Source organism: Acinonyx jubatus, chromosome D1 (genome assembly GCF_027475565.1).
Source record: "Acinonyx jubatus isolate Ajub_Pintada_27869175 chromosome D1, VMU_Ajub_asm_v1.0, whole genome shotgun sequence".
In the NCBI taxonomy this organism is placed as follows: Eukaryota; Metazoa; Chordata; class Mammalia; order Carnivora; family Felidae; genus Acinonyx; species Acinonyx jubatus.
The window spans coordinates 97,244,905-97,269,468 of record NC_069390.1 but is presented as its reverse complement, the minus strand read 5'-3'; the positions used below and the strand labels follow the sequence as shown (position 1 = coordinate 97,269,468).

The 24,564-nt window shown below is 44.4% G+C and overlaps 2 protein-coding genes across 4 annotated transcripts in view; one reads left to right on the top strand and one right to left on the bottom strand.

Moving 5' to 3' along the window:
• Positions 1-10,370, top strand: part of TMEM25 (transmembrane protein 25) — a 17,909-nt gene extending 7,539 nt beyond the window's left edge. Inside the window, exons 8-10 of one of the 2 annotated variants that reach the window (XR_008290636.1) lie at positions 634-725; positions 5,105-5,205; positions 8,549-10,370. The gene's annotated coding sequence lies outside the window, so the exon portion shown is untranslated. Of the gene's footprint in view, positions 1-633; positions 726-5,104; positions 5,206-7,977; positions 8,117-8,548 lie in introns of those variants that run through there. The other variant, XR_008290635.1, reaches the window with a different exon arrangement.
• Positions 7,993-24,564, bottom strand: IFT46 (intraflagellar transport 46). Of its 2 annotated transcripts, none has more exons than XM_015062169.3 (12): positions 24,403-24,564; positions 23,603-23,699; positions 21,143-21,202; positions 17,050-17,183; positions 14,350-14,424; positions 14,110-14,203; positions 13,548-13,676; positions 12,400-12,521; positions 12,076-12,142; positions 9,315-9,375; positions 8,943-9,028; positions 7,993-8,454 (listed from the first exon to the last, which is right to left on the bottom strand). In XM_015062169.3, exons 3-12 carry the CDS (start codon positions 21,185-21,187, stop codon positions 8,359-8,361), a joined length of 909 nt encoding a protein of 302 aa, XP_014917655.1. In that variant the 5' UTR covers positions 21,188-21,202; positions 23,603-23,699; positions 24,403-24,564; the 3' UTR covers positions 7,993-8,358. The 2 variants fall into 2 exon arrangements, with proteins under 2 accessions (XP_014917655.1, XP_014917649.1); XM_015062163.3 differs by having other exon boundaries at positions 21,143-21,222; positions 24,403-24,560.

Genomic DNA, 24,564 nt, shown 5'->3' with positions numbered 1-24,564 from the left:
ATACCCAATGGAATATTATTCAGCCTTTTAAAAAGGAAGGAAATTTTGATACATGCTACAAGGTGGATGAACCTTGAAAACATTATGCTAAGCGAAATGAACCAGATGCAATAAGACACATTTTGTATGATTCCACTTAAGTGGTCCCTAACATAGGCAAATCCATAGAAACCAGAAATAGAGAAGGTACCAGGGGCTGTGGGGAAGGGAAGGTGGGAGTTACTGTTTAATGGGAACAAAGTTTCAATTTGAGATGATGAAAAAGTTCTAAAGCTAGATGGGGGTGATGGTGGTACAACACTGTGAATGTACTTAAATGCCACTGAATTGTATACTTAAAAATGGTTACAATGACAAGTTTCATGTGATGTGTATTTTACTTTTTAGAAAATTTTATTCAATTTATTTAAACTCAAAAAAAGAAGTTCACTCATTTCTCTCATCCCCCATTGCCTCTTGGAACCAGCAATCTGTTCTACTTTGATTTTAAAATTTTGATTACTGATTCAATCTCCTTCCTAGCTACAGGTCTCTCAAACTTTCTACTTTGTCAGTCTTGGTAGGTTTTGTTTCTAGAAATTTGTTCATCTCATTAGGTTAACCAATTTGTTGTTGTTGTTTTTCACCTCCCAGAGCAAGTCATATGGTCCAACTCCAAATCAAAAGGTAAGGAACCATCCTGTGCTTATCATGAAGCCATGGTAAGAGGGGGCTGCATACTATAGGTGAGTGAAGAATTATTACCAGTAATTTAATCTCTTCAACCCTTTTATTGCCTAGAAGGCCCTACATGATCTGATCCTAGGTACTTTTTTTAAGTTTATTTCTTTTGAGAGAGAGAGAATCCCAAGCAGGTTCCACACTGTCCGTGTGAAGCCTGAGTGGGGCTCAAACCCATGAACCATGAGATCATGACCTGAGCTGACATCGAGAGTTGGACGCTTAAACCGACTGAGCCACCCAGGCACCCTGCTTTTTTTTTTTTTTTTTTTTTTTTTTTTTAAAGTAAACTCTACCCCAACATGGGGCTTGAATTCGTGACCCCGGAGATCAAGAGTCAGATGCTGAACCGGTGGAGCCAGCCAGGCACCCCAAGGCTTTTTAATTTTGTTAATCTTTTTGAGGAACCAATTTTGGGTTTTATTGGTTTTCTTTTTGTTTTTCTATTCTCTATTAATTCTGCTGTAATCTTTATCATTTCCTTCCTTTTGCTAGCTTGGGGTTTAGTTTGTTCTGTTTTTTTCTAGTTTCTCAGGTTGTAAAGTTAGATTGTTAACGTGTGACCTTTTTTTAAATGTAAATATCCTCTGAGCACTGCTTTTGCTGCGTCCTGTAAATTTTCGTATGTTCTGTTTTCATTTCCATTTGTCTCTAGGTATTTTCTAATTTCCCTTGTGATTTCTTTTTTTTTTTTAAGACCTTTTTAAAAAAATTTTTTTTTAACGTTTATTTATTATTGAGAGACAGAGAAACAGAGCATGAGCATGGGAGGGGTGGAGAGAGGGAGAGACACAGAACCTGAAGCAGGCTCCAGGCTCTGAGCTGTCAGCACAGAGCCCAATGCAGGGCTTCACCTCACAAACCGCGAGATCATGGCCTGAGCTGAAGTCGGACAGTTGACCAACTGAGCCACCCAGGTGCCCCCCCTTTTTTTAAAAAAAATATTTATTTATTTTGAGAGAGAGAGAGCACACGTGTGCATGGTGGAGAAGCAGAAGGAAAGCGAATCCCAAGCAGGCTCTGTGCTGTGAGTGCAGAGCCTAACACAGGCCTCGATCCCCTGATCTGTGAGATCATGACCTGAGCCAAAATCAAGAGTCAGACACTTAACCGACTGAGCTACCCAGGTGCCCTTCTCTTGTGATTTCTTATTTGACCCATTGGTTCAGAGCATATTCTCTCATTTTCCCAAAATTATGGGTTTTTCAGTTTTGCTTCTGTTATTGATTTCTGACTTCATCTCGTGGTCAGGGAAGATACTTTGTATGATATCTACCTTTTGAAATCTATTGAGACTTAATTTGTGGCCTAACATAGCACCTATCCTGGCAATTGTCCCATGTGCACCTAAGAAGTATGCTCTTGCTGCTGGACAGGGTGTTCTGCCTTTGTCTGACAGAGTTAGTCAGTTCACTGTGTTAAGCCCTTTGTTTCCTTATATATCTTCTGTTTCACGGTTACATCCATTATTGATAGTGAGGTACTGAAGTTTCCAGCTATTATTGTACAGCTATTTCTCCTTCAATTCTGTCAACTTTTGCTTTATATGTTCTGAGGTCTGTTATTAGGTGTATAAATGTTTATAATTGTTATATCTTCTTGCTTCATGTTCCTTTTAAGTCTCCTGACTTCACAGATGGAGAATCTGCTCATCTCTCTGTAATAGCAATTCTCAAATTTGTCTCCATCTTGAAATAATCTGAGGAGCTTAGAAAAAATATGGATTCCTGCATCCTGCCTCCAGAGATTGTGATTTAATTAGTTTGGTGTGTTGTCTGTGAGAGGCAACTTTTCTTTAAAAGATCTCCAGGGGTACCTGGGTGGCTCAGTCAGTTAAGTGTCCAGTTTCGGCTAAGGTCATGATCTCATGGTCCGTGAGTTTGAGCCCCTCATTGGGCTCTGTGCTGACAGCTCAGAGCCTGGAGCCTGCTTCAGATTCTGTGTCTCCCTTTCTCTGCCCCTCCCCTGCTCGTGCTCAGTCTGTCTGTCTGTCTGTCTGTCTCTCAAAAAGTAAACATTAAAAAAAATTTTTTTTAAAGATCTCCAGTTGGGGATGCCTGGGTAGCTCAGTCGGCTGAGCGTCCCGCTCTTGATTTTGGCGCAGGTCATGATCTCACAGTTCGTGGGTTAGAGTCCTACGTCGGACTCCACGCTGGCTGGTGGTGCAGAGCCACCTTGGGATTCTCTCTCTCTGCCCCTCCCCAACTCACCCTCCCTCAAAAATAAATAAATAAACTTAAAAAAAAATAATAAAAGATCTCCAGTTGATTCTAATGTGCAACCAAGTCTGAGAACTACTGCTCTATGAATACTATTGTTAATTTTCTTAGCTTACCTGCTTTGTTTCTCTGATTTCCTTTGTTCTGCCAGTTTGAGTCTCTATTTTTCTGGTTTTCTTCAAATGTCTGGCAATCTCTGACTGTACATGGATATTTAACATGAGAGTTGCAAATAGGCATACACACACATGAGATGAGAGCAAACAGATATTTGCTATTTGCTTCAAGACTCCCTGACAGTATCTATAGGTCTCTTCCCTTTGGCTGATCATCTTGCCAAGAGAGTACTCTTGCACTATTCTGCTTTGGAGGTATAAGCATGGAAGGGGGCTGAGGGTCTCATGGCTCATTCCTTTGTATTACCCTCTTCTTTTATTTATTTTCTTTTCTTTCTTTTTTTAATTTTTTTTCAAGTTTTATTTATTTTTGACAGAGAGAGCATGAGTTGGGGAGAGGCAGAGAGAGAGGGAGACACAGAATCCGAAGCAGGCTCCAGGCTTCCAGCTGTCACCACAGAGACCGATGGCGGGGCTCAGACTTGTGAACTGCGAGATCATGACCTGAGCTGAGGTCGGACGCTTAACCGACTGAGCCCCCCAGGCGCCCCCACCCTCTTACTGTCCTTCTCAGATTGCTTGTACTCTCACGTCCAGAGCCCCCACCTTCTGTTGGGATGAAGAGGTGGGCAGCACAGATGGGGACATTTCTGGGGATCCAGTCCTTCTACAAACCTTAAACCAATTCTCCTGTTTTCAGCCTCACCCTGCACACATGCCATCAGAAATATCTGGCATTTTCAACCCCTGACCCTTTCAGGGCTCTGCACTGTCAGATGGCTTATCAGTTTCTCAGTCTCTATAGGCAACCTTCAGGCTCCCCTCACACCCCCCTACATCAGTTACCACTTACCCATCTTCCAAAATTGTTGCTGTCTAATCACCCATCGTTTTCTTTCCTATTATCTATCCTCGCTGGTTTATGTCTTTTTAAAAATTATTATTCTTATACTGTCATTGTATAGGGTGAAAGGAGAGAGTGAAGATGTAAATATTGTGTTCAATTTTGTTTGTTTCGAAGTGTTGAGAGCCTAGGGTCAGCAGAGAAGGTGAGGGACACTTCGAGCAGGGGAAATAGCCTGTGTGAAGGTTTAGTTAGAAGAGGGACTTCCAGGGTCACCTGGGGGGCTCAGTCTGTTGAGCGTCCACCTTCAGCTCAGGTTACGATTTCACAGCTTGTGAGTTCGAGCCCCACATCCAGCTCTGTGCTGACAACTAGGAGCCTGGAGCCTGCTTCGGATTCTGTCTCCCTCTCTCTCTGCCCCTCCCCTGCTTGCGCTCTGTCTCTCAAAAATAAATAAACATTAAAAAAATTAAAAAAAAATTAAAGGGCTCAGTCAGTTTAGCATCTGACTTCGGCTCAGGTCATGATCTCATGGTTCGTGGGTTCGAGTCCTGCATCAGGCTCTGTGCTGATGGCTCGGAGCCTGGGGTCTGCTTTGAATTCTGTGTCTCCCCCTGTCTCTCAAAAATAAATAAACATTTAAAAAATTTTTAAAGAAGGAGAAGGAGAAGGAGAAGGACTTCCTGAATATGGGTAGAGCACAGCAAGCAGAGTTTGGTTTGGTATTTTGCCTTGGGGGATTATGGAAAATGAGGATCTTGAGGTAGGGAGAAAGCAGCCAAATGCAGTCTCAAGAGGCCTAGTTGAAAATTTACACTTAGTAACATAGTTACTACATCTTACATTTTGTGGCACTTCATCTTTTCACATAGTTTTACCCACAGGGCAAGCCTAAGAGTTAATTAGTGTTTGTTGTAACTGTTTCCTTTTACTTATTTTTTTAATGTTTATTTGTTTATTTTGAGAGAGAGAGCATGTGCGGGAGGGGGAAAGGGGCAGAGAGCGGGAGAGAGGGAATCCCAAGCAGGCTCCACACTGTTAGTGCAGAGACTGATGCGGGGCTTGATCCCATGCACCATGAGATCATGATCTGAGCTGAAATCAAGAGTCGGACGCTTAACTGACCGAGCCACCCAGGTGCCACTATGATAACTGTTTCATAGCTAGGTTAACTGAGGTAAAGAAGTTACCGGATTTTTTTCTAGGTCCACAGAGCAAGGAGCCAGAAGGGAGTAACAACAGGTGCTGAGGAGGAGAGGAGCCCACAACTGAGCAATGTCTGGGAGGGCTGTGCTGGAGCAGCGAGGTAAGCTAAGGCCATGCGTGAACAATGACTTTGGCAGGAAGTACACTTGAGCCTTGTTATTTGTAGATTCTGCCTTTGTGAATCCACTTGCTTACTAAAATATGCTTGCAATCCCCAATCAATACTTGTAGTGTTTTCACGGTTATTTGCAGACATGCTCAGAGCAGTGATAAATGTAAGTCACCTGACACCTACCTTCCATGCTGAGGTGGAGAAAGGTGACGTTCTGCTTTCTGGTTTCAGCTGTCATACTGGAAACAAGTGCTCTGTGCACTTTCTATGTATTGCTACATTTTCTGCTTATTGTTGGTGATTTTGCTATTTACAATGACCTGCAAGCAGGGGCGCCTGGGTGGCTCGGTCAGTTAAGTGACTTCGGCTCAGGTCATGAGCTCACGGTTTGTGATTTCAAGCCCCTCATCTCGTTGTCTGCTGTCAGCAGAGAGCTTGCTTCGGGTCCTCCGCCCCTCTCTGCCTCTCCCCTGCTCATGTGCTTTCTCTCGCTCTCAAAAATAAAAATACAAACACTTAAAATGACCCCCAAGCATAGCAGTGAGGTGCTGTCTAGTGTTCCTATGTGTAGTAAGGCCACCATGTGGCTCACGGAGAAAGCGTGTTAGATAAACTTCAGTACAGCAAGATTTACAGTGCTCCTGGCTGTGAGTTCAATGAATCAATGGCTGGTTGATGAAAATGTTATGACTGGGGCACATAGAAGCCTTAATCTCATATTTCCCCTAGGAGCGATGGTTCAGTATTTGCTAATTGGGTGTTTGTGGTGGCTTTATAGAACGTAACTACTGTGGATCACAAGATTCAACCGTTTTCATTAGTGCTAAGTGTTAGCTCTAGCCAAAGAAGGCAATCTGAATGTTTCCTGAAAACGTAGTGGAGAATTTGGGTTACTATCATACTTTGGTTTTTTTTTTCCCTATGAGTTAAATGAGAGCATTGGGGATATCCAGTTGAGAGCAGAGCCCCTGGGGTTCCAGTATGATGTCAAAGCGAGGCCTGAGCACAAAAGTTCCTGCTCCTCAAATTGAAGCATGATGTGAACATCACACTTGGTTTAAGAGTCGGTCAGAAACAATTTCGCTCCTGTGTGTTTATTGTATATGTATTAGGCTGACGGTGTAGCATCTTTTTAAGTTTATTTATTTATTTTCAAAGAGAGCACGCGCACATGCGAGTGGGGGAGGGGCAGGGAGAGAGGGAGAGAGGGAGAGAGGGAATCCCAAGCAGGCTCCACACTGTCAGTGCAGAGCCCAGCACGGGGCTTGATCCCACAAACCGTGAGATCATGACCGGAGTCAGATGCTCAACCGACTGAGCCACCCAGGCGCCCCTGACGGTGTAGCATTTTACTGTAATCCTCCCCGCAATCAATTCCTGCCCCACTTCCCCCCATATCAGTCCGTAGCTCCTTTATCCCTTCAGCTGCTCAAGCCAAAATGCCTGGGGGTCATCCCTGATTCCTTTGCTTGCACCCCCACATCCAGTCTATCAGCAAGTTCTGTCGGTTCTACCCCTGCTGTTTCTCCCTCTGTTGCCTCTCACCCCACCCCTCCCTTCTGTGAGGTCTCGTGCTGCCGGGCTTCCCGCATCCCCTTGCCGGCTGCTGATCTCCACCAATGGGAGGCACCAGCCAGACAGAAGGCAGAGAAAGGAAGGAGCAGCCGTCGCTCACGGTTGCCGTCGTAGTGAGGGGACGGTGTGCACACTTCGGTGCCTGAGTGTGGCACCCTCGCAGCCCGTCAAGACCACTGCAGGATCCCTTCTGCTTCCGGCACCTGCGGTGGACGCCTCCCCTCGAACCTCTTCTTCCTGCGGCACGCTCTCCCTTCTCCCTTTTGCTCCGCGGGCCTTCCAACACTCTGTGACCAATGTCCCACATTTAGCACCCTCTGTCAGAAGTAGCTAGTGTGGTTTCTGACTTCCTGACTGGAGCTTGGCTGACATAGCTGCCAAATCATTTCCTGAATCGGTCCATCTTTACCACCACTGCTTTCACCCCGGTCCAAGGCACAGTCACCTCCCACCTGCACTGTGCAACAGCTAGGCTCTCTGGAGACCACAACCAGACAGGTCTGGAGCTAGACAGGCAGGAAAGGCAGGCAGCAGTCACTGGTGAGAGACCCCTAGAAAAAGGAAGTTCCGGGAGAAAATAACCGCCCTCTACTGCCAACCCTGGAGAACTGGGATTTGATTTTATTTCACAAGCTGATTTGCTGAAGCCGCTATTCACTTAATGCCATTACTAGGCCTGGTCCCTTATCTCTGCCTGGTGCTCAGTCTGTCTTTTTCTTTTTCTTTCCTTTCTTTTCTTTTCTTTTCTTTTCGGTTTACTTTGAGAGAGAGAGAAAGAGAGGACAGAATGCAAATGGGGGAGGGGCAGAGAGAGGGAGACACAGAATCCAAAGCAGACTCCAGGCTCTGAGCTGTCAGCACAGAGCCCAACACGGGCTCAAACTCACAAACCACGAGATCATGACCTGAGCCCAAGTCGGACGCTTAACCAACTAAGCCACATAGGCGCCCCTGTCTTTTTCTCTTTAAATGTGTATTTACTTATTTTGAGAGAGGGCACTCGCAAGTCAGGGAGGGCAAGAGAGAAGGAGAGAGAGAATCCCAAGCAGGCTCCACACCGTCAGCGCAGAGCCTGACATGGGGCTCCATCTCACAAACCATGAGATCATGATCGGACCCAAAATCAGGAGTTGGATGCTTGACTGAGCCACCAGGAGCCCCTGTCTTTTCTCTTTCACATTACAGAACAGCAGGACAACCTGAAAGATACAGCATTTTATTTGCAAAATCTTTGCCAACTAACTTGAAGAATGAAAGAAAATAATTCCATCGCTATCTCAAAAAGAACATCTTTTAAGCTTCCCTCCCAACCTGAGCACCCTGGAATCCCAGACATTCTATTCCTTCTGTTCTAACTCAAATCCCCACCATGGCATAGATGCATAATTCCCGTGGGAAGGAAACCTGAGACGGGCAGAAACCATTTAAGGAACGTGCACTGTACTTTCTGGTAGAGAGGGCAGCAGGGAGCACATGTCCCTGAGTCAGGCAAGGACGCCACGTGGCTGACGGCCATCTCTCTTCAGCCAGCACAGCCTTGCAACAGCGTGACCTGGGGGGGGTGTCTCAGCTGAAGATCAATGTCTCTGCATCTCCAGCTTGGGAGGCGGAGTTGGATGGAGGGGTGAATGCTTTCTTGCCTTCAGCTAGAGCTTTAAAATGCTGTGAGGAAAGAGGAGAGGGTACACGGAGTTTGGGTACGTTGGCTGCTATATCTGAGCAAGAACTAACCTCTTCACCACCCGTAATGCTCCAGTTTTTTCTAGGTTCCATTTCAGAACAATTCCTTGGTGCTATTTTTGAAAAACAGCTAGAAATCTGCCCCGCCTCCTTCAAAGATGAACCCCTCTCCTTCTGTCCTGCTTCCATCCGTTAGGCCACATGGTTCTCCCACAAGGAGTGTCCTTGGTAGACCCTCACAAGCCTGGCCACACCAAAGGCCCACAGCCATTCCGCCTGCCTTCCTGTGAAAGCCCAACCCTCCTGCTTGCTGCTCTTTTAATGACAGAGAAGGGTGATGGTAACTCCAGCAGAAACATCCTTGTCAAAGGATCCTTCCCTTGTCAAAGGACACATCACAGCCAACTCGGAGGAGTGGAGACTATAGTGATCTCGCTACAGCTTAAAGCACTTTCTAATGCTAGCCTCACCTGTGAGTTCTTGAATTCCGAGTAGAGGGAAAAGAGCAGATGTAGGGACTGAATCCGACTCTTGTAGACAGGGATGTCGAGGATGGCTGAAATCAAGAACTCCCATGAGCAGAACCAAACAAAACCGGGAATTATCTGTTTAGAATAGCCAAGCCCCTCCCAAATGGGACGCGTTACTATGCCTCTGGGGGTTAAACACCTGGCAGGCAGTCAGCTAAGCCCAAATACCACCTTCAATGCTGCCAAATAGTAAACTGGCTTAAAGCGAGGGCCATAACTCAAGATGCTGTCTTCCGAGAGTAAACAAGCCTTTTCAAAAGCCCACAATGTATTCATCCAGAAACGGAACCGGGAGGGGATGGGGGAACTTACCACAGATCATGTCAATGTACTCTGCCAGGCTGCAGTCGATCTCTGCCGTAGGCAGGCTCACCTAGGAGGAGCGTGGGACAGACCAAAGTCAGAAGGCTGAAGCTTCAGCGGGGCCAGCACCCCTCCCTCTCTCTGAAGGAAGAGAGCTCCCAGCATAAGGCATGTCATGGGCCAAACTGTGCTCCCCCCAAATTCCTATATTGAAGCCCTAACAGCCAGTACCTCAGAATAGGACTGTATTGGAGACACAGTCTCAAGAGACAAATGAAATTAAAATGAGGTCATCAGGGTGAATCCTAATCCAGTAACTGCTGTCCTTATAAGAAGAGCAAATCAGGACACAGGCACACACAGAGGGAAGACGGCCAGGAGAGAGGCCCTGGATGAAGTCAACTCTGCTGACAACTTGACCTCACACTTCTAGCATCCAGATGTGTGAGAAAATAAATTTCTGTTGTTTAAGCCACCCAATCTGGGTCATGAAAGCCCTGGCAAACAATACAATGTGCTTTCTTCCCTCTGATCAATAAAATGAGATTGATGACATTCATTAACCATAGTGGATGATCTAACAGGACCAAAAAAATAAATAAATAAAAATAAGTAAAATACACTGCCATGCTATCTTCCGGTGTGTATTTGTGAGGAAGGGGCTGATCCCAAGCCACGGCCAAGTATTTATGGCTACTTGGTGTTATAATGCCTAATGGGCATGGAACACTATAGGAACAGAAAAAATGGAATATGACAGATGAGGTGATAGGCTTTGGGTCTAAACAAGTCATACTGTAAGTTTAAAAACCATTGGCTCTGTAAACAATTTTTGTTCTTTTTTTACAAAAAATCAGAGTGTAGGTAGGTCTGCAATTTCCTGTTTTCATTTAACATGTCATTGATATTTTCTCCTATCAGAGTAAAATAAAACCAAATAATATTCTACTATGTAAGTATTTCACCAAATAAATGTACTACAGTCTGTTCAGTTCCCTAATCAGACATTTTTCCTCAGCTACAGCTTTAAAAATGCTTTGAGGAAAGAGATTGTTTTCAAATTCTTGGCTTTTACCACTGTTCCTCAATAAAATAAACATTTACCTAAAAACTCTGTCCTCACAGAGCTTATAGGGAGTTTTGATAGGGAGAAACAAAAACCGAAATAAGTAAGGCATAGAGTATGTCAGAAGGTAAGTGTTAGAGAAAAAGCAGGGCAAGGGGGTGAGGAACATTGTATGGCTGGTGTGGCCATTTTAAATATGATAGCCAAGGAACTGTAAATTGTGTTTGCTCAGTTTCCTTTTCTTGATATAGAAGAGCTCTTGGCTTGGACAGTAATCCAACATATAATTTTTTTCAGTTCATCACTCTTTAACTTTGTTTAATGGCAAGTACTGGTACTGAGAACTTTTCATTTCCAAATCTAAAATGTCACATTTTCCCCATTATGACTTTGAAGTTTTTTTTAAATGTTTTTAACGCTTTATTTATTTTTGAGGGAGACAGCGTGTGAGCAGGGGAGTGGCAGAGAGAGAGAGAGGGAGGGAGGCAGAGAGAGAGGGAGACAGAGAGAGAGAGAGAAAGAGAGAGGTAGAGAGAGAGGGAGAGAATCCCTAGCAGGCTCCACACTGACAGCCTCTGATGCAGGGCTCAAACTCACAAACCGTGAGATACTGACCTGAGCCCAAACCAAGAGTCAGACGCTTAACCATCTGAGCCACCCAGGCGCCCCTTAGTTTGTCTTTATCCCATTATGTTTTTCTTTTATTTTTGAGAGACAGAGTGCGAGCAGGGGAGTGGCAGAGAGAGAGGGAGACACAGAATCCAAAGCATGTTCCAGGCTCTGAGCTGTCAGCACAGAGCCTGATGCAGGGCTTGAACCCACAAACCACAAGATCATGACCTAAGCCAAAGTCGGACACTAAAACGACTGACACACAAAGGTGCCCCGATTTTTAAGATTCTTAAAAGCAAAAGAAATAAGACACAAAAGAGTGTGATTAGATTTAGACACACACAAAATAGGCAAACATGATCCATACTATTAGAAATCAGGACAGTGAGGGGCGTCTGGGTAGCTCAGTTGGTAAAGCGTGCAACTTTTGATCTTGGGGTTGTAAGTTTGAAAAAAAAATGTTTTTTAATGTTTATTTTTGAAAGAGTGAAAGAGAGAGACAGATGTGAGCAGGGGAGGGGCAGAGAGAGAGAAGGAGACACAAAATCTGAAGCAGGCTCCAGGCTGAGCTGTCAGCACAGAGCCGCCCAACGTGGAGCTGGAACCCAGGAACCATGAGAGCATGACCTGAGTCAAAGTCGGATGCTTAATCAATTGAGCCACCCAAGGCACCCCTAAGTGGCTGTAATTTTAAACCTCACATTAGGTGTAGAGATTACTTAGAAAAAAATCTTTAGGGGCACCTGGGTGGCTCAGTTGGTTAAGCATCCAACTCTTGATTTTGGCTCAGGTCATAATCTCACAGTTATGAGATCAAGCCCCATGTCAGGTTCTGCACTGGGCATGGAGCCTGCTTGAGATTCTCTCTCTCCTTCTCCCTCTGCCCCTCCCCCACTTGCACTCTCATGCTCGCTCTCTAAAACATATGTGTGTGTGTGTGTGTGTGTGTATGTGTGTGTGTATATATATATGTATATACATATATATATATATATATATGTATATTTCAAGAAAAAAAAATACAGGAAGAGAGCAAACACTGGGCACTTGAGTAAATGCTACACTTTCGTGGCCCCTGCTCCCTCCACTTACCTTGCCCAAAAGCTCTTCAAACTCTGGGGACCATTCCTGCATTAGCGTGTCAATATCAGGCATGGGCCTACAAACACAGAGGTAAATTATGAACAGGAAACGAGGACAGGTAACGGGTAACATCAGCAACCTCTGGGTCATGAGATTCTAGGATGAAGGAAGGTGGTCAGGCAGCCACATGAGGATTTCAGGCTGGCCGGATCCACAGAACCTCAGGTTGATCTGGTATGTCCTCAGCCTGTGGGCCCTCTTCTCAGAAGCAATGGATCCGCAAGTGGGGAAGGTCACCAGGGGTTCCGCTGGTGAAGAGTGTGTATTTCTTACCTGGTATAGTGCACAGTCGCAGGGGGCTTAGAACGGTGTAATTCTGAGATGCTCTCAATCCATGTGTCAATGGCTTTGGGATTCTTCTCTGCATCTTCTAGGCTCTTTACTTTCATATGTTGCTAGAAAAATAAGGGGAAACCCTGGCTGATGACATTAAATAGCTCTCTTATTTTAACAGGATGGCTCATCATACGCTGTTGTTTCTTAAATAGCAGACAGCTGATGAATAAGGTAGCCTAACAGCAGCCAAGTGAAGATTAGAGGAAAACCTGATAAAATTTTCTGGAGCCATGGGAAGGGGGTGGGTGAATAGGACAAGACTGACCACACTGAGATGGCATTTCATACCACTAGGATGGCTACAATTCCTTTTTTTAAGTTTGTTTGTTTGTGTGTTTATTTAGAGTGAGCGTGCATGTGGGGGAGGGGCAGATAGAGGGAGAGAGAATCCCAAGCAGGCCCCACACTGTCAGCATGGAGCTGGATGCAGGACTCAAACCCATTAACTGTGAGACTATGACCTGAGCCAGAGTTGGATGCCTAAGAAACTGAACCATCCAGGTGCCCCTAGGATGGCTAGAATTAAAAAGACAGACAATCACAAGTGTGAGTGAGGATGTGGAGCAACTGGAATTCTCATTCCATACTGGTGGAATAGTAAAATGGTTCAGCTACTTTGTGTTTTGTTTTTTTTTTTTGTTTTTTTAAGTTTGTTTATCTTTGAGAGAGAGAGCACAAGCAGGAGAGGGACAGAGAGAGAAAATGGGAGACAAAGAATCTGAAGCAGCCTCCAGACTCTAAGCCATCAACACAGAGCCTGATGTGGGGCTTCAACTCACGAATCGCAACATCATGACTTGAGCCGAAGTCAGACACTTAACTGACTGAGCCACCCAGGCACCCCAAAGGTGTGTTTTTAAATGAGATAGCAGTGATATTTATACATCTCTGTGAATAAACTCACTGACCTGTACGATCTGAAAGGGCGAGTTTCATGGTAAGTAAATTATATCGCAATAAAACTTTTTAAAACTAGGGCTGGCCTGAAACCATAGCTACCCCTTTTGACAGTAAGTCAACTGCACAGATACCAGCGGGGCCTCTGGCCATCTCCAGCTGGGGCCTGGACTGGACTAGTATCTTACTGTGACGTTGTGCTGTTTGGAATTCTCAGTCAACCAGAGAGAGAGCACTGTAGGGTCTGACTGCTTTGTAGAAGGCTCATCCAATACTAACAGGCCAAGGTTGTCTGGCTTTCCATCAGGACGTGGGACCTGGTTAAGAGAAAGGAAGAAAGAGGAAAAAATGGGGTTGGGCATACATAATAAGGCCATATCTGTTGCTTCCAATCAGCTGAAGAGGAAGAACTCTTCCGGTTCATCATTATTACTAGTATTAAAAAGCATGCTTGCATACCATGCTGTACTAAAATACGATCTACTACAAAACGCATGATCTATAGTGTCTTAAATATAAAGCTGATAATTAGGCAAATAAATGACAAGTTTTTAACATATAATGGTAGAATGAAGTTATTACCTAATACAATGAATAGAATTTGGAGAGCAAGATTAAGAACGCCAATGAAATGAAGAATGTATATGAAGGTAGCCAGTGCTAGCCAAGGAAATTAGTGGAATTGTTAAGAGTAAGAGAGGGGTCAGAAGAAACACCTAAGGACTCATTTTTAGGATGTTTCGACTGTACCTTTAGGAATGCGTCAATATCCCCAACAGCGGGGATAAAATCAGGAATGAAAGGTTTCAGTTTGTGGTCCAGGTCGATCATCTGAGGGGTGTACCTAGGAGACATTGCCAAGGTTAGGTGGAGAAAGTCAGAGAAACGAACTCTACTGTTCAGGTTAAAAAATCTAAGGAGAATGGCCCCATTTCAGACTGGAGGTAGGAAACGGGTGGGGAGGTCATGGGGGAAGGGCCTGGTGCTCACCTGCTGATATATTGGAAGAGTTCCTTAATCTCAGCCGAAACTGGTAAATGTTCATAATCTGTAGGATCATAGGCCCTGTGAAAAGGAAAATATGGTTCGAGGTGGCCAGAGAAGAGCAGACGTGGCTGAGCCCTGGTTCAGCCCCCTCCTCACTGACCACAGACTCCCTGACTCTGAACCTTGTTTCTGCCCTGCCCACAATTGCCCTTCCTGGGTGGTTCACAAGGCAACTTTAGAATGGATCATAATTAGCTTGGTTATCTCTGCCAGTGAAGAAGAAAAGAGTCGCAGAAAATGGAAAACAATTGCTAAACATTTTAGAATGAAGCATACATCTTGTTTCCCTTTTTTGAATGAAAGGGATGGAGAGAAAATATGGTAGGAGATTGCAATTTTTTAAAATTCAAGTATAACTGACAACATGAGATTTCAATTTCTGACATGAAAATAATCTGTCCCAAGAAAAACAAGAATTTTTACAAAGATGCTTTTAACAGTGGGCACCTGGGTGGCTCAGTCAGTTAATCTTCTGACCCCTGATCTCAGCTCAGGTCTTGATCTCAATATGAGTTCAAGCCCAGCCTTGGATTCCACGCTGGGCCTGGAGCCTACTTAATTAAAAAAAAAAAAAAAAATGTTTTTAACAGTGTTTATTTAAGAATTTTTTCAATGTTTGTTTTTGAGAGAAAGAAAGAGAGAGTGAGCACGAGAGGGGCTGTGAGAGGGGGACAGAGGATCCGAAGCAGGCTCTGCACTTTCAGTACAGAGCCCAATGTGGGGCTCGAGTTCACAAACCATGAGATCATGACTCAAGCCGAAGGCAGACACTTAACCGACTGAGCCACCCAGGTGCCCCTTAACAGTGTTATTTATACAGGTAAAAAATTGGAAACAAAATACCCAATACTTGGGAGATGGTTAGGCATGTCAATTTGAATGTTTAGTAGTTATTATTATTTTTAAGTAAGCTCTACACCCAATGCGGGGCCTGAACTCACAACCCAGAGATTGAGTTGCATGCTCTACTGACTGAGCCAGCCAGGTGCCCCCAAATATTGTATAGTTATTAAATACAGAATATAGGAAATGTATACAGTAAAAAAAAACAAAAACAAAAACCAGTAGAACACATTAATTATAATTAAGTAAAATGTAATAAATATTGGCAAAGTACATAGGTGACTTAGAAAGTTATTAACAAAGGTCTGAGGAGGGTAGCTTAGCAAAAAACAGAAATATATCATTATTGTTTTAATGTTCACTTATTTACTTTGAGAAGGAGAGAGAGAACCCCAAGCAGGCTCCATGCTGACAGCACGTGCTGATGCGGGGCCCCATCTCACGAACCACGAGATCACGACCTGAGCCAAAATCAAGACTTGGGTGCTCAGCCGACTGAGCCACCCAGGTGCCCAAAACTAAATATATTATTGACTTGAAGTTTCCATTTCCCCAGATTCTGTAATTTATGAAAGCAGGATATGATCATGAAGTAAGCTGGGAAACATGAAAAGTCAGTCTGGGATTAAACTTTTGCCTCATTTGCTTAGTGTCTACCTGTGGGTGGATAGTCCACAGGTAACTTTTTATTAAACTGCTTGATTTAGTAAGTGATACATACAGATGATATAAAAGGAAAGGCATAAAATGTACAAAGTGAAAAGTTATGGCTCACTTCCACCCTTGTCCCTTGCCACCATGTTCCCCTCCCCAAAGTAATCACTAGGATTAGTTTCTAGGGTTTCCTAGAAATAGTCTACGTAATATTCATTTTATACCCTAGTAGCACAGCGTAAACACTCTTCTATACCTTTTTAAAACTTAACACTGTCTCTTGGAGATTGTTCTTTATGGTGCACAGAGTGCTGCCTTATACTTTTTAATGGCCAGACAGAATTCCACTGATTGGCTACACCATCATTACTTTAACCAGTAATGGTATATGAAATGGATGGGCCTTAGAATCCACTTTGATTAAAACCTATAGGGGTGGGTCATGAATAATCTATCCCGAGGACTGGAACAGGGTGAGGTTTTTCTTTTGTTCTTGTTTTTTGGTTTTTTTGAGAGAGAGAGTGAGAGAGAGAGAGGCAGAGGGAGGGATACAGAGAATTCCAAGCAGGCTCTATACTCAGTGTGGAGTCCTACGTGGGCGGGGCTTGATCCCACAATGCTGGGATCATGACCTGAGCTAAAATCAAGAGTCCGATGCTCAAACCAAATGAGCTACCCAGGCGCCCCAAGAGATGTTTTTACTGAAACACCAGCCAGGAACACGTGCTTCAGTGTAGGGCTCCCAAGCACTTATTCTCTATCCATCCAACAAAGATCTGAGCCTAGACTAGAAACTCTCCTGTGCCTGTATGTTTTCCTTGCTGAACAGAATTGCTTGTGTATGTATATAAATGTTATTTCCTCGTTCCCAACATTAGAGCTCCTTGAAGGCAGGGACCACCTTTTATATTCACTCAGCAAATCCTCATGAAACCACCGAACCTGCAAATATTTCAGATAATGCAAGTGATGTGATGGGACTCAATGAGGCAGTGTGGCCGGAAGAGAAGGAAAACGCATTATGCTGGCTTCTGAGACACCTGAAAATCCTACGCAGGATCAAAGGGAGATGCCAGAATTTCACTCCTAACTGATGTGTCTTCCTCCCTGGCTTGAGTGTCCTCAGCGAGGCAGGGCTTTCCTCACCCTTCCAGAGGGGCCCCGTGCTCTTCATCATCATCATCTTCATCAGTATCCGTCTCAGAGGAGTCGTCGTCGTCATCATCATCATTTTCACTGAAGCCCCGTTGAGGTGTCAGCTGCGAGGGCTTCTTCTTCTCCTGAGGTAGGGCAGGGTGGGCACAGAAAGAGCTACATAAAGAGAAGGTTAGTGTGCCTATGCCCCATTCCCTCCTAGTGCTCCCACACATACCCTCCCGCCCGGCACCGAATGACCAGAAAGAGAGGGTGGCTCTCCCCAGAAAGGCCCCAAGGACTGTCGTCTTTTCCTGCTTGGCTGCACCCTGGGGCCTCACTTTCTATAACCACATTCGATTTTTCTCCTTGAGGCCTGGGTATAGATTTTATCCAGTAGATATCTATTTTACCTTTTACTTAGGAGACCCCCAGTCAGCTCCAACTCTAAAAGTTAGAGACTCTTGAAGGAGAGGAAGGCAACTCTGATTAGTTATTTTGGAAGGAAATGAGGGCAGATGAAGTTGGAAGACAAATTTTAGGGGAATCTTAATACTCACAAAGCTCACGGGGAGGAAATCTAGTGTTTAATTTGCAAGACTGCCCAGAGTAAGCTGCTAATGACTATCAAAAGAATCAGCTCCGTCCCCGAATTCCAATCAGCAGTTCCAGAGACTATGGGTTTTTCACTTCCATTCAGTCACACTTCTCTTCGGTGGGTATTGGACCTGCCCATAGTCCCCGTCCCTTCCCCCCCCCCCCCCGAAGTCAAATGCAATGACTACATGTTATAACTCAAGACAAGAGACTCTTCTGTCCTTGGCATTACAACCTACCTTTCCGAGCTTCTGGTTCTCTAAGTATCATCCCACACTCTCAAGGGTATGAGGAGTCCAGTTTTGGGACTTGCAGGGGCATTTGGGACAGGGTCCATGTCTTTGCCTCTGTGGCCTGGAGCCTGTGACATGCCCTCACTTAGGACCCAAAGGATGACTGACTGGTCCCCCTTAAAAGTAGGTTTGGGGGCACCTGGGTGACTCAGTTGGTTAAGCGTTCGACACTTGATTTTGGCTCAGGTCATGATCTCATAGTTGTGAGATCAAGCCCTGTGTTGGGCTGTGTGTGCTGAGCATGGAGCCTGCTTGGCATTCATTCTCTCTCTCTCTCTCTCTCTCTCTCTCTCTCTCTCTCTCTCAATATTTTTTAAAAATGAATAGTAGGTTGGGGCGCCTGGGTGGCTCAGTCGGTTAAGCGTCCGACTTCGGCTCAGGTCACGATCTCACTGTCCGTGGGTTCAAGCCCTGCGTCGGGCTCTGTGCTGACAGCTCAGAGCCTGGAGCCTGTTTCAGATTCTGTGTCTCCCTCTCTCTGACCCTCCCCCGTTCATGCTCTGTCTCTCTCTGTCTCAAAAATAAATAAATGTTAAAAAAAATAAAAATAAAAATAAAATAAATAGTAGGTTTTGAGGGGCACCTGGCTGATTCAGTTGGTAGAACATGAGACTCTTGATTCAGGGTTGTGAGTTTAACCCCCTCATGGGGCATACAGCTTACTTAAAAAAAAATAGCAATAATTAATTAATTAAAAAAATAAAAGTAGGTTTTTTGAAAAAATGTTTATTTCTTTTGTGAGAGAGGGAGAGGGTGAGGGAGCGCGACACGGGGCTCAGTCCCACGACCGTGAGATCATGACCTGAGCCAGTATCAAGAGTCTGATGCTCAACTGACTGAGCCACCTAGATGCCCGTAAAAGTAGGTTTCGAAAGCTTGGTTTCCATATGCCATATGGCTTATACCAAGGTTAACAAATGTTTGGTTCCAGTTTTAAAAATTATTTAACGTTTCTCTTACAGTCAAGCAACTACTGGCATAGAAAACTGTGACATATTACATAACATCAAAAATGCTTTTGGTCACAGGTTCCTGTATGCATAACACAGAATTATTATATATAGATAAAAATATATTTTAACTAACTGTAATATGTGTGTGACAAATGGCACCCAGTTGCAGAATTTATTCAATGACTGTGCTTTATTGGTATACAATAGATAAGGGTCTCCTATAGTGCTCTTTTTTTTTTTTTTTTTAACGTTTATTTATTTTTGAGACAGAGCATGAATGGGGGAGGGTCAGAGAGAGGGAGACACAGAATCTGAAACAGGCTCCAGGCTCTGAGCTGTCAGCACAGAGCCCGACGCGGGGCTCGAACTCCCGGACCGCGAGATCATGACCTGAGCCAAAGTCGGCCGCTTAACCATCTGAGCCACCCAGGCGCCCCTAGTGCTTCTTCTTAACTCAAAATCTGCCAAAGCAATCCCTCATCACACGGGAAGTAGTTTGGCAAAGGCAGCTTTTTAAGAATACTGATGGCCAATTTAAAGGTTATTAAAAATAACCTCTCTGATTCTAGGTGCACACTAAATTAAAAAGATAAATTGAGTCCTGAATGTTGGTCACAGCATGATGACTAGAAAAATTTAGGGTGAACATGTAAAACTAGGAGGCCAAATTAGGAAAACTGCTCACTTTTCTTTTGTCTGCTTCTTCAAAGCTATGTTTTGCAAAATCTCTGATCTAAAGGCAGAGGGCTTCCTATGCCACAGACAGATGCCTAAAAAATTACTTTGTGGGTAAGATGTTAAAACAGCACACTAATCACCAAGTGGAACGACTTTATTTTTCTTAATAATTTATTTATTATATTTTTTAGTAATCTCTACACTCAACCTGAGGCTCGAACTCACAACCCCGAGGTCAGGAGTTGCGTGCTCCTCCAACTGAGCCAGCCAGGTGCCCCAAAGCAGGACTACTTTAAAATGTGACCTTGTATAAAAAGCTACATTTTCTACAATCAGTCTATATTACTATAGCTTTTTGCATTACTTCAAATATCCTTCTTCACTTGTTTCAAAGCTCCTGTTCTTGAAGGATAATCAAAAGGTAACTAACCATTGGATCACGTGCTAAGGCTGAACACAATGGCTGTGTAGGAGAGCATGTGTGCACCTGTAGGGTCCTGCCTAGAGCTGGAGGCATCTTGCCATCTTTCTTTCGGAAACAGAGCAATCCTCCAGGTTCACAGAACCAACAACAAAGTGACATCTGGGTCTTAAAACTTCAAAATTAAAGTCTTTTTCACAAAATATTGGCAGTATCACAAATGTTGACAACGAACAGATGCCTAGACCAATAATTCCAAACTTGCTTTATCATAAGAATTACTTGGGAGTGCTTGCTAAAAATATAAATTCTCAGGCTTTTACCTTCAAGATCCTGATTCAGTAGTTCTGGGTGGGGACTGGACATCTGTATTGTTAAAGGTAAGTACTCTAGTTGATTCTTATTGTCCATAAAGTTTGCAAAAACAACGCCTATATTATATGAAATATATGAAATATATATATTCCTCACCAAAAAGTCAGCTGTAATAGTAGGCTTGACTCCAGAAGGAAACAATTTTTTCTTTTTTTGAGAGAGAGAGAGAGACAGGGTGCAAGTGAGCAAGGGGCAGAGAGAGAAAATCCCACAAGGGGCAGACAGAGAGAGAAGCGGGGCTCACCCTAAGCGGGGCTCACCCTAAGCGGGGCTTGTGTTTTTACCTGAAGCAGGGCTGAAACTCACGAACCATGAGATCATGACCTGAGCTGAAGTCAGATGCTTAATGACTGAGCCACCCAAGCACTCTGAAGGAGTCAAAATCTTAAGGCTCTTTGCTCCTGATTTTCCTACATGAGCTCAAAGGTATCCAACCCAACCCCTGGAGGTGAGTAGTCAAGAAATGTTTACTGCTAGGGCGCCTGAGTGGCTCAGTCGGTTAAGCATCCTGACTCTTGATTTTGGCTTAGGCCATGATCTCACAGTTCATGAGTTTGAGCCCCGCGTCAGGCTCTGCACTGACAGCTCAGAGCCTGGGGCCTGCTTCTGATTCTGTGTCTCCCTCTCTCTGCCCCTCCCACCAACTCCTGTGTGCTCTCTCCCTCTCTCAAAAATAAGTAAAACTTAAAAAAAAAAAAAAAAAAGGCATGTTTACTATTGACCTACTGTCACCCAGACTAACTACTGACAACTCCCAAGTCCACAAGAAACTGTGGGTCATACTATACCTTGTTATTTTCCTCTTCATACTCATCACTGCTGTTGTCAGCCATAGTCTTGTCAGGAAGCTGGGCAGAACCAAGAAGTCCTTAGAAGAAAAGTTTTCCTTTTAGGTTAGTAATATGATCTTTAAAGACAAATATTTTTGGTTTATAGTATGTTATGCTCTGCTTTATGGCTAAAGGACAGAAGTCTGAATTCTAGTCATGGCTTTGTCAACTCAATTCAGGATATATATATACTAAGCATTAGTGTGCATAAGGCATTAGGTTAGACATTATACTAGTGGATTATCTGCCGTTACATAAATTATATACAATCTGCCCTTAGTTTACACACTGGGAAGGCCGGGAGTGAAGAGCAACTCTATGGCTTGAAACTCTTAGCCTGAGTCTCAGTATTCCCACATCTGAAGGAAGGCAGTGACATCCATCACTCAAGACCGTTACAAGGATCAAATGACAAAACTCAGGTGAAAGGAATTGACCCAGCTCCTGGCAAGTAATAGTCACAAATATGAACTGAATCAGGGTCCAGAAAAGCAATAACAATATTCTGAACAATTAAAAGTATAACCAGATATAAGATAGTAACTGGCATGGAAACCATGTTCAATGATTTCTAAATCAAATTGAGCCAGGGGCACCTGGGTGGCTCAGGTCACGATCTCACTGTTGGTGAGTTTGAGCCCTGCATCGGGCTCTGTGCTGACAGCTCTGAGCCTGGAGCCTGCTTCGGATTCTGTGTCTCCCTCTCTCTGCCCTTCCCCTGCTCGTGTTCTCTCTCTCTCTCTCTCTCTCTCTCTCTCAAAAATAAATAAATATTTTAAAAAATGTAAATCAAATTAATGCCAATTAAACACCATTTTTCAGCCTGCTACCTTGCCCAAACTGAAAACAAATTGTAACGTCAACAGCCGGCAAGATTATAAGCATGCTCAAGTCAAAAACCTTGTCTAGGTATATATATATCCCCAAAAGATTGAAAGCAGGGACTCAAAAAGATACTTGGGACACCCGTGTTCACAGCAGCAGAGTCACAATAGCCAAAAGAGGGAAAAAACCCAAGTGTTCATCAATAGATGAGTGGATAAACAAAATGCGGTTATACCTACAATGGGATATTATTCAGCCATAAAAAGGAAGGAAACTCACACGTGCTATAGCATCAATGAACCTCGAAAACACGATGCTAAGTGAAATAAGCCAGACACAAAAGGACAACTATTGTATGATTCCACTTTTGTGGAGCCCAGAATAAGTGAAGTCATAGAGACCAAGTGGAACAGAGGTTACCGGGGGCTGCCAGGGAGAGGGGAATGGCGAGTTATTGTTTAACGAGTAGTTTCTGTTCGGGATGATGAAGGAGCTCTAGAAATAGACAGTAGAGATAGTTACACAACAATATGAATGCACTCAATGCCACCGAATCGTACACTCAAAAATGATTAAAATGGCAAATTTTATGTTAGGTATATTTACCGCCACCCCAGAGGTCATCCTTGATTCCTAACTCAAGAGCCAAACCCAATCCATCAGCAAGTATCTTGTATTTTCCTCTCCTCTCTACGCTCCCCTTCCTCACCACATCCGGGTCACTATCGCCTCAGCTCGCCATTGCAACAGGAGCCTTGGCTCCCTACTTACCTCCTGCCTGCCTGCCTTGGAAACCACTCCTTCCTACCATACGCTGGTCTCCTTCAAGGCCTCAAATGAACCCAAACTCCTTTTCACGTTTCACTTGCTTCTTCCTTTTCCTGCCCCACTTCTCCTCAATATCTGGATTTTTCTCATCTTTCAGTCTCAAATGTCACCGCCCCGTCAGGTCTTCCCTGACCCCCCTATCAAAAGAAGATCCCACTCCTCATCATTATCCTCTGTAACATCACACTCTTTGCCTCCAACAGTGCACTCACCACATTTGTCATTATGTTTATCCATTTGTCATCTGTCTCCCGTGATTACGAGCATCGAATGGCAGGGTCAGTATCTCTTTTAATACTGTATACCTAGTGCCAGGCAGAAGGCTGACACACAGTAGGCATTCAAAACATGTATGTTGACTAAATGAGGGGGTCAAGTCCTGTTAACACGTTCCACTGAGATTTTGACTGGGATCACAAGTTAAGGGCAGGTTACTGAAGCATCTTCAAAACTGTGCAAAAACAGTTTTGAGAAGTTAAAGCAAACAAACAAACGTGAATCCCTGGCCGACTGTGAGCAGAGCCGCAGCACCAAGCCACCAGAGATAGGGAACACTGGTCAGGTTGGAGGAAGACCCTGCGTCTGGGGGGCTGGGTTTTCTCCTCCCTTAACTAGTTGGAAATGATGGCCAATTGTTCGCCAAACTGGACTCTGAAAGCCAACATTTGCTATTACAGTAAAACAGGAACTTCTTGGAGACATTCATGAATCCATCCTGCTCTTTTGTTCTGAGAGCTATTTCCTTCCTCTCCCGTCCTCTCTTACCTTTGGGTCTGGGGGTTGGAGGATGAATACTTGCAACCTCTTCAGAGTCGTTAATCTCTAGACGCTCATCGTAGGTCTGGTTTTCTACAATTTTGGTCTAGGTAAAAGGAGACATAATTACATAGCTCGTATCACCGGATATGAGCTGATTCCAAACCAGTAGTGGTTCCTCTTCCTTACCCAAGACACCAGTTTTACATGAAACCTTTACCCCCATTCAAATTTTCCTTGGCTTCTTGGCCCAAGTCAAGCAGTTAAATCATTCTGCTGCAGCTCTTGTTTAGGAACTGCTGGCAGGCTGGCTGAGCATCGAGGGAATCGTGGAGGGAAACGACAGCCAACTGAGGGGACCAGCTCCCCAAAGCTGTAAGATGCACGCACACGGGCACAACAGTATTTGTCTTAAGAGGCAGCTCTCTCCTTATGGTCACTTTCCCCCAAGGCTGTTGGGGTGTCGGGGCTGGGGGGAGGGAGCTAGGGGGCTGTAGAGGTTCTAAAAAGAGTTCTGTCTCTGGAGTCCCCTTGTTTACCTGCAGAGAGGGTAAACTCCAGTTTCTCAGTCCCATCCAATAATCCCAAGCGCATCACCCCCATCTCTACCCCCTGTCTTGAAGGTCGGACCCCACTGAAGTTTCTTGGGGAAGTAAAGGAAGCCGAATGATAGCTGGTGGCGTGAAGGAAGAGAAGTAACGGTTGTCACGGAGATGGGAAGAGATGGGGGGATGGAGGGAAGGGGAGTGAAGATTCCTCCCGGGAGGGAGAAAGGGACTTCTCTTTCTGCTAAGGTGAGTACGAATTACCTGTAGCCCCTCTGAATCCGTCTCCTCTATATGGAAAGAACCCCAGCCTACGGCCGGAGTCTCACTCCAATATCAGATGAGGCCACTTTCGGGCTCCGACTTGGAGCTGCCTGCCTTGTTGCCAGTCGCTAGGAGGCAAAAAAAGAAAAAAAAAAAAAATCG

What these genes read in the sequence shown, in the direction of transcription:
- IFT46 (XM_015062169.3), bottom strand. Translation starts at nt 21,187, where the DNA reads ATGGCTGACAACAGCAGTGATGAGTATGAAGAGGAAAATAACAAG. An exon ending in ATGAAGAGGAAAATAACAAG is followed by an intron (nt 17,184 to 21,142) that starts GTATAGTATGAC and finishes GCCCTACCTCAG; the next exon opens with GAGAAGAAGAAGCCCTCGCA. An exon ending in CTCTTCCAATATATCAGCAG is followed by an intron (nt 14,204 to 14,349) that starts GTGAGCACCAGG and finishes AATGTCTCCTAG; the next exon opens with GTACACCCCTCAGATGATCG.